The sequence below is a fragment of the Coregonus clupeaformis genome, chromosome 30 (assembly GCF_020615455.1).
Source record: "Coregonus clupeaformis isolate EN_2021a chromosome 30, ASM2061545v1, whole genome shotgun sequence".
Classification (NCBI taxonomy): Eukaryota; Metazoa; Chordata; class Actinopteri; order Salmoniformes; family Salmonidae; genus Coregonus; species Coregonus clupeaformis.
This window is the reverse complement of record NC_059221.1, coordinates 3,113,368-3,126,942: the sequence shown is the minus strand read 5'-3', so window position 1 is coordinate 3,126,942 and position 13,575 is coordinate 3,113,368. Positions and strand designations below refer to the sequence as shown.

General features: G+C 43.1%; 1 protein-coding gene across 1 annotated transcript in view; it reads right to left on the bottom strand.

Annotated features, from left to right (window-relative positions):
* Nucleotides 1-13,483, bottom strand: part of LOC121545502 (WD repeat-containing protein on Y chromosome) — a 38,639-nt gene extending 25,156 nt beyond the window's left edge. Inside the window, exons 1-10 of the mRNA XM_041856072.1 lie at nt 13,389-13,483; nt 13,240-13,282; nt 12,959-13,106; nt 12,544-12,662; nt 11,221-11,324; nt 10,115-10,301; nt 1,569-1,686; nt 1,280-1,364; nt 936-1,051; nt 755-825 (exon numbers count right to left, since the gene is read on the bottom strand). Of these exons, the coding sequence (XP_041712006.1) occupies nt 755-825; nt 936-1,051; nt 1,280-1,364; nt 1,569-1,686; nt 10,115-10,301; nt 11,221-11,324; nt 12,544-12,662; nt 12,959-13,106; nt 13,240-13,282; nt 13,389-13,459 (1,062 nt within the window). The 5' untranslated portion in view covers nt 13,460-13,483. The remainder of the gene's footprint in view (nt 1-754; nt 826-935; nt 1,052-1,279; nt 1,365-1,568; nt 1,687-10,114; nt 10,302-11,220; nt 11,325-12,543; nt 12,663-12,958; nt 13,107-13,239; nt 13,283-13,388) is intronic.
* Nucleotides 13,484-13,575: the final 92 nt, after the last annotated feature.

The window sequence follows — 13,575 nt, the reverse complement described above, 5'->3', positions numbered from 1 at the left end:
GGGATACTGAAAAAAGGAGAAAGAAATAAGAAATCAAGACCAACGTAATAAATAGGCAATAGAGTAGTGTAATAAAGGCTGCTGAGAGGGAAATGAAGGTGCATGTGGTCTACTGCAGTCAATCAGTCCATCTTCCGGCCCAGGGCTCCCTCCTGACAGGCAGACTATCATCTTCGACCTGATTAGTATATATTAGTCAGTGATACAGGATACATCCTCAAGGTCACAGATGGGTAATGGGACAGTCCCTTTGAGACAGAGACTGATCCATCACCGAGGTAGAGAAACTCTCTCTCCTTCACCCCATCCTCCTCTCCATCTCTCACAATGCTGTTGTCATCCCCTTCTTTTGTCACCTCTATTCTTTTTCCTTCCTCTCCAACAGGCGAACAAAGAGCCCAAAATGGTTTCGCTCACAAAGGAGATGTAAAACTGTGTTGACAATTATAAAAATAGAGACCTTATCATTAACGTTGTTTTCATTAAATCCTTTACAACATCTCTGCTAGACTCTGTGGAGCAGTATAGAGGGTCACTGTCCACCTAAATCTTTACTCCAGTCCTAAAGATCTACTGGTGGGTAGGCCTTCTTCCAAACCTGCAGTAACAGACCCTAATTCAGCTAATTGTAAAGTGAAGACCTTGATTAGTTGAATATTTGAATCAAGTGTTACTGCTGGGCTGTAACAAAACCAGGCACAGATACCTGCTCTTAGACTGACCAGAATAATTGCCTTTTTAAAGCACTACTTACCACTTTGAAACACAGAAAATACTTGGAGGTGTTCTTCAGCAGAGCTGGGACAGGGATGCGGCAATTCCCCCCTGAGACAGAGAGAGAGAGAGAGGGTAACCATCCACCAACCAACTAGCTGAGAACCATCATAAGGTGAAGGGAAGGGTTTGATCATGTACATTGAAGGGAGGGTTAGTACCAGACTTGAAGGCCCCGCTGTTGAACAGCCCATACTGGAGCACATCACTGGAGATGAAGACAGACACATAACCCTCAATGTCCCCTATCGAAAACACTGCTTTGGTTCCATCTGACCTGGACAGACAGACAGACAGTGTGGGAAATGAGCCTTACACAACAAAATGCATTGTTATCATTAACAGATCCTCCCTTCGACTGATCTGATGTTTTATCTAAATATGTGTTATGCCCTATAGCCAATACCATACCAGTAATTTAAAGTCCTAGCCAATGCCCTATCAGTAACATGATTCACTAGACTAGCTAATGCCTGGTAATCTAATGCACTAGCCAATGCCCTACCAGTAATCCATGACGACCACGTAGCCCTCCAGTCCAGTCAGAGAGAATACAATGTCACACTTGCTGGCGCTGATGTCATAGAACTCTAACACACAGACAGGCATAAAAACACAGAGAAACACGTAAAATAATGTCTAAAGCTATTCAAAGTGAAAGCAAGGGATGTTAAATTGCTACTACCAAATCTGGTCTGATTTGGTTCATGGTTTTATTCAGGGTTACATACAATTCTTACAGACACACTTCAAAACACACACTTGCTGCAGGCTCCACACATGCATACACACACCAACGTCTCGTCCGGTGGAGGAAATAGCCAGGAGGTTAAGGTTGCTCAAGCAGATCATGTCGGTTACCCAGATTTGCTGAATGGAGGTGGAGGGTGGGGCTCGTTTCAGCTGGTCCAACTGATGGAGGACAGACAGAGGAGGAAGGTCAAAGGTCAGTAGACCCCTAGAACCACACATACATACATATATTCAGTATAATTCAAAAGTTTGGACACACCTACTCATTCAAGGGTTTTTATTTATTTTTACTATTTTCTACATTGTAGAATAATAGTGAAGACATCAAAGCTATGAAATAACACATATAGAATCATGTAGTAACCAAAAAAGTGTTACACAAATCAAAATATTGTTTATAGCTGAGATTCTTCAAAGTAGCCACCCTTTGCCTTGATGACAGCTTTGCACACTCTTGGCATTATCTCATCCAGCTTAATGAGGAACGCTTTTCCAACAGTCTTGAAGGAGTTCCCACATATGCTGAGCACTTGTTGGCTGTGTCGTGACGTGACTCTCATTAATATGATGACTGTTATTTATCGAATCAACTAACTATGTTTAATTGTTACTCAATTCAATTAATCATGTAACAATTAACTCATTATGATTTGGGACACAGTTGACGTTGAGATGTGTCTGTTACTTGAACTCTGTGAAGCATTTACTTGGGCTGCAATCTGAGGTGCAGTTAACTCTAATTAACTTCCTTTCCTGTGGCAGTCCTCATGAGAGCCAGTTTCATCATAGCGCTTGATGGTTTTTGCGACTGCACTTGAAGAAACATTTTCCGGATTGACTGACCTTCATGTCTTAAAGTAATGTTGGACTGTCGTTTCTCTTTGCTTATTTGAGCTGTTCTTGCCATAATATGGACTTGGTCTTTTACCAAATAGGGCTATCTTCTGTATACCACCCCTACCTTGTCACAACACAACTGATTAGCTCAAATGCATTAAGAAGGAAAGAAATTCCACAAATTAACTAAATCCTAATAAGTTGCAAAGAAAAAGCCATATCTAAGGCTGCCCATCTTTTATTTTTATTGGCCAGGCTGAGATATGGCTTTTTCTTTGCAACTCTGCCTAGAAGGTCAGCATCCCGGAGTCGCCTCTTCACTGTTGACGTTGAGACTGGTGTTTTGTGGGTACTATTTAATCAAGCTGCTAGTTGAGGACCTGTTAGGCATCATGGGAAAATCAAAACAAATTGTAGACCTCCACAAGTCTGGTTCATCCTTGGGAGCAATTTCCAAACGCCTGAAGGTACCACGTTCATCTGTACAAACAATTGTACGCAAGTATAAACACCATGGGACCACGCAGCCATCGTACCGCTCAGGAAGGAGACGTGTTTTGTCTCCTAGAGATTAACGTACTTTGGTGCGAAAAGTGCAAATCAATCCCAGAACAACAGCAAAGGACCTTGTGAAGATGCTGGAGGAAACAGGTACAAAAGTATCTATATCCACAGTAAAACGAGTCCTATATCGACATAACCTGAAAGGCCGCTCAGCAAGGAAGAAGCCACTGCTCCAAAACCGCCATAAAAAAGCCAGACTACGGTTTGCAACTGCACATGGGGACAAAGATCGTACTTTTTGGAGAAATGTCCTCTGGTCTGATGAAACAAAAATATAACTGTTTGGCCATAATGACCATCGTTATGTTTGGAGGAAAAAGGGGGCACTTGCAAGCCGAAGAACACCAGCCCAACCGTGAAGCACGGGGGTGGCAGCATCATGCTGTGGGGGTGCTTTGCTGCAGGAGGGACTGGTGCACTTCACAAAATAGATGGCATCATGAGGAAGGAAAATTATGTGGATATATTGAAGCAACATCTCAAGACATCAGTCAGGAAGTTAAAGCTTGGTCGCAAATGGGTCTTCCAAATGGACAATGACCCCAAGCATACTTCCAAAGTTGTGGCAAAATGGCTTAAGGACAACAAAGTCAAGTTATTGGAGTGGCCATCACAAAGCCCTAACCTCAATCCTATAGAAAATGTGTGGGCAGAACTGAAAAAGCGTGTGCGAGCAAGGAGGCCTACAAACCTGACTCAGTTACACCTGCTCTGTCAGGAGGAATGGGCCAAAATTCACCCAACTTATTGTGGGAAGCTTGTGGAAGGCTACCCGAAACGTTTGACCCAAGTTAAACAATTTAAAGGCAATGTTACCAAATACTAATTGAGTGTATGTAAACGTCTGACCCACTGGGAATGTGATGAAATAAATAAAAGCTGAAATAAATAATTATCTCTACTATTATTCTGACATTCCACGTTCTTAAAATAAAGTGGCGATCCTAACTTACCTAAGACAGGGAATTTTTACTAGAATTAAATGTCAGGGATTGTGAAAAACTGAGTTTAAATGTATTTGGCTAAGATGTATGTAAACTTCCGACTTCCAACTACCATACCCCGTTCAAAGGCAGTTAAATATTTTGTTTTGCCCATTCACCCTCAATGGCACACATACACAATCCATGTCTCAATTGTCTCAAGGCTTAAAAATCCTTCTTTAATCCGACTCCTCCCCTTCATCTACACTGATTGAAGTCGATTTAACAAGTGACATCAATAAGGGATCATAGCCTTCACCTGGATAATCTATGTCATGGAAAGAGCAGGTGTTCTTAATATTTTTTTTTCAATTTAAAGTTTTATTAAGTTTTCAATCAACCAACCAAACACATTCCACATTCACAGATGTGAATTAAAAAAAATGTAAAAAATAATAATAATAAAAAAATTGTTTTATATATGTATATATATATATACATACATATATATACATACATACATACATACATACACACACAAATAATAATTATAACAAAATTTAAATTATAGAACTTACAGCAGCACTATCAAGGTTCTTATTAGCTATTTCCAGCCCTAGCTGAGATGACGAGCCAATAATTAGTTTTTAGGTTTTACAGCACCTTACACAACACGCATCTGCCCATCTCCCTGATTCCCCCATTCACTCTGTCCAATTTGAAATATAGTTGAGTAGTGGAGACCAGAGTCTATCAAACTTGGGCTGTCTCTTGTGGAGGTCATAAGTGAGCTTTTCAAGGGGGAGAAAGTCAACAATCTGGTCAATCCACATTTTAAATGTAGGGGAAGTATTAGAGGCCCACAATAGAAGAATACATTTCTTAGCAAAGTATGTAATGGTCATGAGCAAATTTTCTCTGTCAGGATCAAGAACAAAGTCCTGCTGGGCATTAAGAAGATAGAGACATGGGGTCATATCAAACTGTACATCTAGTATTTTCTGTGCAGCAGTATGTATAGATTGCCAAAATCTGGCAATCTCTCTGCAGCTCCAAAATACATGCATATAGGTTCCACTTTCAGAGGTACATCTATTACAATTAGGAGAAATGTCTGTTTTCATTTTATGGAGTCTCAGGGGAGTGTAATAAAATTTGTACAAAAATTTGTAATTAGATTCTTTCATTTTTACATTAGTAGAGGAGCAGTATACCCTGTCGCAAACCTCCGCCCATAACTCGTCACTGATAGTCAGACCAAGGTCCTTTTCCCATATTATTTTCAAAGGAGTAAAGGAGGATCCTCCTTTCTCAGAAAGGAGTCTATAGATATAGGATATTTTGCCTTTAATGGATTGTGCTGTGACAAGAAGGGTTTCAACTTCATTCAACTGAGTTCTAAACCTCCTCTTGGAAGTAAATGAGGAGATGACATGTCTAATTTGTAGATATTTTAAAAAATGGGATCTTGGCACATTGAATTCATTGCAGAGCTCTTGAAAGGATTTCAGTGTAGTGGTCTTCTGATGAAATAGGTCTGAAAAGGTCCTGATTCCTAGAGTATGCCAAAGATTAAAGTTGGCATCTCTCAGGGCTTTTGGCAAGTCTGGGTTGCCTACTATAGGCGAGTGAGAACATATTTGGGAGGAGATGCCCAAGTATTTCTTACAGTCCCTCCACGCTCGTAGGGTACTGTAAATCACAAATGTTTTGGCTATGTTGCCCACTTCACTAAAGTTATCAATGAATATAGTTGAGCTTAGTGGCAATGAACCACAAGATTGGGCTTCTATCTGGCTCCACGTTGACTCTTGTCTGTTTGTGATCCATGTTAGCATGTTGCGGATTTGGGCAGACCAGTAGTACAATTGAAGGGAGGGAAGGGCAAGACCACCCTTAGATTCAGGTTTCGATAGAGTGGAAAGCTTGATCCTAGGTTTTTTATTGCCCCATATAAATTTGGTGATGCTTTGGTTAATTGCTTTGAAAAAGGAAGCTGGGAGATAGCATGGGAGCATCTGAAATAAATAGTTCAGTCTAGGGGAGGATGTTCATACGGATTACATTAATTCTTCCTACTAAGCTAATTGGGAGGGAGATCCAGGTTTGGAGGTTGTTCTTGATTTGATCCAGGAGTGGAAGATAATTCTCTTTGAAAAGCCTATTCAGATCTGGTGTTATGAATATCCCAAGGTATTGAAACCCCTGTGTCTTCCATTGGAATGGGCATAGTGTCTTCATAGAACTGGTGAGTATAATATTGAGAGGGCAGACAGTGGATTTGTTAAAATTAATCTTATAACCTGAAAACGTGCCATACTGAGCAATTGTATCTAAGATGGGAGGAAGGGATTTCTCAGGGTTGGATATGTAGAGCAAGACATCATCCGCGTAAAGCGAAATCTTGTGCTGCAGGCCGCCTGCAGGAACACCCATAATACTTGGATTGCTCCTTATCAACTCTGCCAGAGGCTCCGCCCCCAACAAGTAGAGCAGGGGGGACAGCGAGCACCCTTGTCTTGTGCCCCGTCCCAAGGGGAATCTGTCAGAGTTCAGTCCGTTAGTAGTCACCATGGCATTTGGATGAGAGTATAGTGATTTGATCCATTTAATAAAGTTTGGGCCCATGTTGAACTTCTCTAAGACTGAGAACAGAAAGCTCCACTCCATCCTGTCGAACGCCTTCTCAGCATCCAGTGAAGCCAGCAGGACAGGGGTCTTCTGTGCGTTTACTTGATCAATAATATCAAAAAGACGGCGAATGTTATCAGAAGAGTATCTGTCTCTAATAAATCCCGTCTGGTCCGCTTTTATTATTTTGGGAAGAAGAGTGTTTAGTCTTTTGGCGAGCAATTTGGTGATTATTTTGTAGTCGAAATCCAACAAGCTTATGGGCCGGAAGGAGGAGCAGGATAGGGGATCCTTGTCTTTTTTGAGCAACACTGTAATGCGAGCTGTGTGCATTGAGTCTGGGAGAACTCAGTTTTTGCAAAAATCCTCCAGCATTGGCATGAAAATAGGGCTAAGCTGGGGCCAAAAAGCTTTGTAGAACTCTCTGGGGAATCCATCTGGGCCTGGGGACTTGTTAGGTGGCATGGAGGTAATTGCCTCCAGGATCTCCTCAGGAGTGAAGGGGGAGTTGAGATCTTCTTGGTCGGTCTCTGATAGTTTAGGTAGCGAGATTCCCTCTAGGAAGGAGTGGAGTTCTGCCTCCGTGTGTTTTCTCTCAGAGGTATATAGTTTGCAGTAAAAATCATGAAAAGTTAAATTGATCTTTTTTGGATCATATGTGACCTCATCCTCTGCTGTTCGGATAGCCATAATTGTACGCTCTGACTGCTCTTTTTTTAATTGATAAGCAAGCAATCTACTAGGCCTATTGCTATACTCATGGTATTTCTGTTTAGTAAAGAAAACTTTTTTTTAAATCTCCCGAGTATAGTCCAAATTCAGTTTGGCTTTGGCTGCTTTAAGTTGACTCCAGGAGGTGCTGTCTGGGGATTGTTTATGTACTTTTTCACAGCGTTCCAGCTCCCCTCTCCAGATCTAGCCTGTGTGCTTCCATTGCTTTTTTCTTAGAGGAAGCATATGCAATTAGATGACCTCTTAGTGTGGCTTTAGCAGCGTCCCACATTGTGGCCGGAGAAACAGGAGAATCTTTGTTGTCTTGTGTGTAGTTGTCTATCCATGTAGTTACCAATGTATGGAATGCTTCGTTTGATAGCATGGAGGTGTTGAATTTCCAGCTCTTTGATCTCGGGATGTTTTTGCAGAGGTCAAAGCGGAGGTGGACAAAGGCGTGATCCGAAAGCGCTATGGGTCCGATTGTACACGTGGCTGAATTTATGAAACTCTTTGGGATAAAAATGTAATCTATACGGGAGTAGGTGTTATGGACATTAGAGTAGTATGTATAGTCCATAGCTGAGCTATTAGTCTCTCTCCAGATATCTATCAGTCCCATCTCTTTAGTAAGAGAGTTCAACATCTTTGCAGATCTAGGATTTGTGGTGGTGATTTGAGATGATTTGTCTAGGGTTGGGTTCAGGGTACAATTAAAATCTCCGGCCAACACTCCAAAGGAAACACAATGCTCATTGAACAGAGTTATCATTTTCGACATAACAGCAGGAGTATCTGTGTTAGGGGCGTATATGTTTAAGATAGTAATTGGTTGCCCATACAGTGACCCAGTTATCAAGATAAATCTCCCCTCCGGATCAGATATGTTTTTGTCAATTATGAATGGAACATTCTTATGGATAAGTATTGCTGTACCTCTACTGTTGGATTTGAAAGATGAGAAATACACCTGTCCCACCCAAGCTCTGCGGAGTTTGGCATGTTCAGCATCACAGAGGTGTGTCTCTTGCAATAGCGCGATGTCTGCTTTTTCCTTTTTTAGAGCACATAGTATCTTTTTCCGTTTTATTGCATGGCCTAGACCGTGGCAGTTCCATGTCAATAGATTTAAGGTACTAGTCATCGTCATCGAACAGTAATCGAACTTTAGTGCAAGTCATCTCTGGGTAAAGGTGGATCGTAGTTACAGCTGCGTTCACATAAAAGGAAAATAAATGGTTTACATAAAATAACAATCTCTGAACACCCCAGCCGAGTTCCCAAACAACTCGACATATCCCGTTGGATCTATTACCTCCCCGCTCAGTCACAATTCTGTGTTCCAACAAAAAAAAAGACCGGGAACAGTTAGCAACGCACAACGTCTCCCCCTCCCCACCAAAGAAATGCCTCATCCTCTCCGCCCGCATTGAGTAACTGACAACGTAGCCCCCGTCCAGACCACATTAAGAAAGGGAGAAAATAAAATCAATAGCCCAGCCTACATACAGTAGGCCTAAGTTATAATATGGGGCCTATCCCTCTCAGCTAAAGGAACATAAATATAGATTGGACGGCTATAATGAAATTTAGCAGGGCGGTGGGTCTTTGGATATCGGCTATATGTTGTCTTACCTCCTTTAGTAATAACAGTAATCGCATTAATCGCATTTAGTCAATGGTCCATTTCTCATTGACCGGGGTTGTCTTTCAAAAAACGTTTTGCCTCTTCGGGAGTTTTGAAGTGTCGCAGGGCTCCTTGGTGAAGAAACCTGATCTCGTTTGGGTATTTGAATCCCCTAAAGATGCCTCGGTCAATGAAGCATTTCTTCACCTCGTCAAACTCTCGGCGCTTTCGGCGTATTCCAGCTGACAGGTCCTGGAGTAAGGTGAGTTTGGCGTTTCCCACTGTAATGGTGTTGGTTTTCGCCGCCTGTAGGACTCGTTCCTTGTCGGTGAATCTCAGGAAACGTATGGTGATTGGGCGCGGTGGTTGTCTGGCTGCTGGTGGGGGCCTCAGTGCTCGGTGAGCTCTCTCGAGTTCTATGGGCCTGTCGGTGGACAGGTGGAGCCACTCGGGAAGTTTGTCTTGCAGGTAGCGGATCAGTGGCATGTTTCCCTCTTCTTTTTCGCCCAGATTTAATAGAACACAATTATTCCTTCGCCCCCCTGTTTTCCAGGTCCTCTGTTTTCTCTTCCAGCTGCTCTATTTTTTTTTAGCATATGCTATTGTTTCCATGGCGTCTGTCAATAAGTTTTCCGTGGATAGGATTCGCCCCTCTGCCTCGTCCAGGCGCCCCGCGTTTATGGTTATCTTGTTGTTTATGTCAGGCAAGGCATTTTCCAGGATTGTCACCTTGCCCCCTATCGCACTGAGCTGAGCGTTAATGGCATCTAGTTTAGTGTTGAGTTCTGTACGTTGGGATCTCAGCTCAGAAAAGATGTCTTCGACAGAGTGCGAGGTTGGCATTCGTTGGGCCTCTGGGGGGGACGGGTCCTCTTTCTCCTGGCTAATGGCGCTAGCTTTTTCTGAAGCTAGCTGCTTCTTGGAGGCTTTTTCCGTCGCTAGTACTCGAGTCCGGGTAAAAATGTCCCCTGTAGTGTTGCCTTTTGAAGCCGCCATGACTTTTTGACTAAAGCTAAATGAGTTTAAACTTGAAGTGGAGGTAAGATTAGGAATTGGAAACTACTTGTGTGGAGCTCCTAGTTCATGCGGCCATCTCGTTCAAGGGTCACGTGATCCCCCCGTTCTTAATATTTTGTATACTCTTGTGTATATAGACCACTAATCCCATTTAATAAGGTTTAAGTAAGACACCTGCCTGAAAGGAAGTGCTCTGGTGTTTTAAGTGCACGCACACACATAAATTCGCACTTGCACACACACAGTCGCGTGCACACAAAGGCATACACACACTCACGTTGACAGTGCGTGTCAGTTTGAACCTCTCGCTCCAGTAGTTGAGGATACCGTCTCGGCTGATGGACAAGTAGCGTCCCAATTGGACGCGGGTTTTGGGCACGGCCCTGCCCTGCCCCCCGTTCTTCTCTGCCTGGGGGGTCTGGAAGGGGTAAAACTGCAGCCGGACGATGGGCTCACAGTGGGCACTGCAGAGAACCAGACAGAGAAACCACACAGACCTCACAAACCACCAAGACATCAGTCAAAGAACAAAATCTGTGTGTGGATTGTGTTGGACATTTAGGATTTAGAGTATTTTGTTTGTCAAATACCGTACATGACAAAATGTGGCAAGCTGCAATATTTCTAAAGACCTATTCTCCAACGATTCCATTAAATTACATTATCTTAGCCATTCTCTGTTGATATTTATAGACTGCCTGTATCCATGTCTCCTATAGTCAGAAAATAGACCCCAGGAGGACTGGATGCCGGTGATCTCAGACAGATACACTGAGTGATCTACTGCCATTACACCGTGAGTAAGGAGAGTAGCAGTGCTGTGTCATCCACAGACATGAGTCACTGACACAGACAGGGGGATGCCTGCATGCCCACACCAGACACACACACACGCAACCCCACACAGACAGAGAGAGAGAGAGAATAGAAGAATGCAAAGGCAGTGGGTGTAAAAAGTGGGGGTTAGAAAGTACTTGGGAGATTCATGGCCAAAATCCTTGGACCCTTTGAATAATTTACATGTGAAACTACAAAGGCGCTGTTAGATGCAAATAATCTCTTTCACACTTTCCACATACATACAATGGGGAGTAGTTGTCCTAGCCATCATGTTATAGCCAACCATAATGGGAACCATCCATGTCTATCTGAAAGCCATCTCTCTTTTGTCTCACATACAGCAATAGCATCCCATCTTTCTCCGGTCTCCCAGGCATGGCACCGTACCATGACAACACACCTAACCCAGGGTTGAAATCATGGACTGAAACAGAGGGACTGCTTGGACTTGTCCAATAAGAAATGCTTGTTTTTGTTTTCCATTGCAAACCATTTTGCTACAGTGTGCCGTAATGAATAGGACCCAAGTGATAGAGCACTTACACAGGGACGATCTTTAGAGGTTTGGGGAAGTAGAGGGGACGGTTCTGCTTCTGTAGGGAGTCCTTCTCTCTGTACTCCAGCAGCATGTAGTTTAGATACTCATCCTACAGGCAGACAGGCAGGCACACATCATGAGCTACTGTATGTCCAAGGGCGAATCAGAAATGGCACTCTATTTCCCACGTGCGATATAGAGAGTAGGGAATAGTGTGTCATTTTGGATGCATGAAAAAGAAAGATGCAATCATTTTATAACCAACGTTTCGACAGCAAAGCTGTCTTCATCAGAGTATAATGACAAACACTGCAGGTCACTAGTTTATATATTTTGAAAGGGGACACACAGGTGTCTGTAATCATAGCTGGCTGTGGCCTGATTTCATTGGTTGATTTACAGATGTAAATAGACATAAAAGTCATGAATGGATAACATGCGATTATAAATACAAATTGGCTACATAAGCCTACAATTATTATTTATACTGGATAGCAAAAACAGAATAATCACAAGAATGGCTTCAGATCAAACTCTACGTTGAATGTGCGGCTCCGCTTTTCTTTTTCAAGTGTTCTACTCCGCTAGCCAGCACCTCTTCTGAGCAGGGGTGCATTTATTTCGCCTTCATTTTGGATGCAGCCAACATGTACGTGGAGAAAAGTAGAGTTATAAATGTTGCTTGCTGCTTGTGAGCATAGAGGTTTGCCAAAAAGTCTAATGATCCATGGGTTTCATGAGCAAGATGCCTGTGGATGTATACAAATAGGGAGAAAATATAGTAAAACCATCGGTGAGAAATGAAGAATCATACACAACTCCATTTGAAACAAAAACAATGAGATCATGTGTTATTCAAATAAGTCCTTTCTCCCTCTGGAGTGGTCTGCCCCCTGTGGATGTTGCATTTCAGTCTTGTCTAGTAGAAGTCTGGCCTGTATCAGTGTGTGTGTTGTTCATACTTCAGGCATTCCGGATAGGAGATTTCCACCAGAGTCAACCTCTGTGTCTCAGCACACAGACATCCCTGGTCTGACCCTCTGTCTAGTAACAGGGGAGGGATCATCATAAAAAATGGTTTGGGGTGGCAGCTGGGGGTTTGAGTCAGAGGGGGCTTACTGTCTGTGAGAGACGCGTGGCGCTCTTTGGGACACACCCACTCAAGCATGTAAAAAGCCTAAGGAAGGATGGAATGACTCTTTTTATCCCCCTAATCCCAATTACTCCCCATCTTGGACCCATTAACCCCTGAGCAATAAAATAAACATAAAAAGCCTTTGTCTACTGTCCTCAAAACTACCAGCTTGGCCAGACAGACAGACACCCACCCAGTCCACACCACCGTCACAGTTGGTGTCCACCTTCATGAAGATAATGTCCACATCTTCATCATCAATGTCACCCATGATCTTTTTGATCGCCTCACGAAACTCTTCCATATCCAATCCTTTCAGAGGAAGACAGGAGAAAAGAGGCTCATTAGAATATAGTGTTGATCCATGGTTGTATTTCTGATCATGCCACGTCTTCAGACGGTGTTGAAAATGAGCACAGAGATGGCACTGCTATAGAGTCAAGAGGCTTTCATGAGGTGTGCGAGACATTAGAACGGTACCCTTGTCTCCAGGCTAATTGCTACCGCATATAGACAGAGATAGAGACATCCAGCTAGTGGACGTCTCTATCAGAACTGGATCAATGGGAGAGGATGGGCTGTGGATGAGAGGCACGAAATCTATGTACCTCCCCCCCCGTCGGTGTCTGCCTCATGGAACATGGCCTCAATGCGTTGAAGGTGCTCCTCGTTGATCTGGTCCTCCACACGTCCCTGGTTCCTCTTCTCCCCCTCCTCTGGGGAGCCACTCTTGGTGCACCCGCAGCCAGCAGTCAGCTACACAACACAAGGGACGGGACAGAGGGGATAACAGTACTACATCTTTTACATCTCACAACCTGACAGACAATCAGACCAAGAAGAATACAGTAGAAGGGTCTGTAATGCACAAGAGGTCTTTACACTATACCTGTGGTCCATTTTGTTTGTGCTTGTCTCCATCAGTAGGGGACCTGGAAGCAAAGTTGTTTATGCAGACACAAATGTGATAAACATTTACAAAATGATGATCCTAAATGTAAATGGCTAGACAGACATCTCATCACTCCATGCACATACCAGGCCTCTGAAGATGCCTTCTTCATCATCTTCATGTTGGTATTGCTGCCCTGGGCAGAAGTACTTCCCATGACTAACAGTAGGCCATATGGCTGTTTTGTTGTTGTCTCAAGGTTTTCAACAATGGAGTTTCACTGAATGATTGACATTCCAGAACAATGCATGCTCTTTATGATGTCACAGCAAT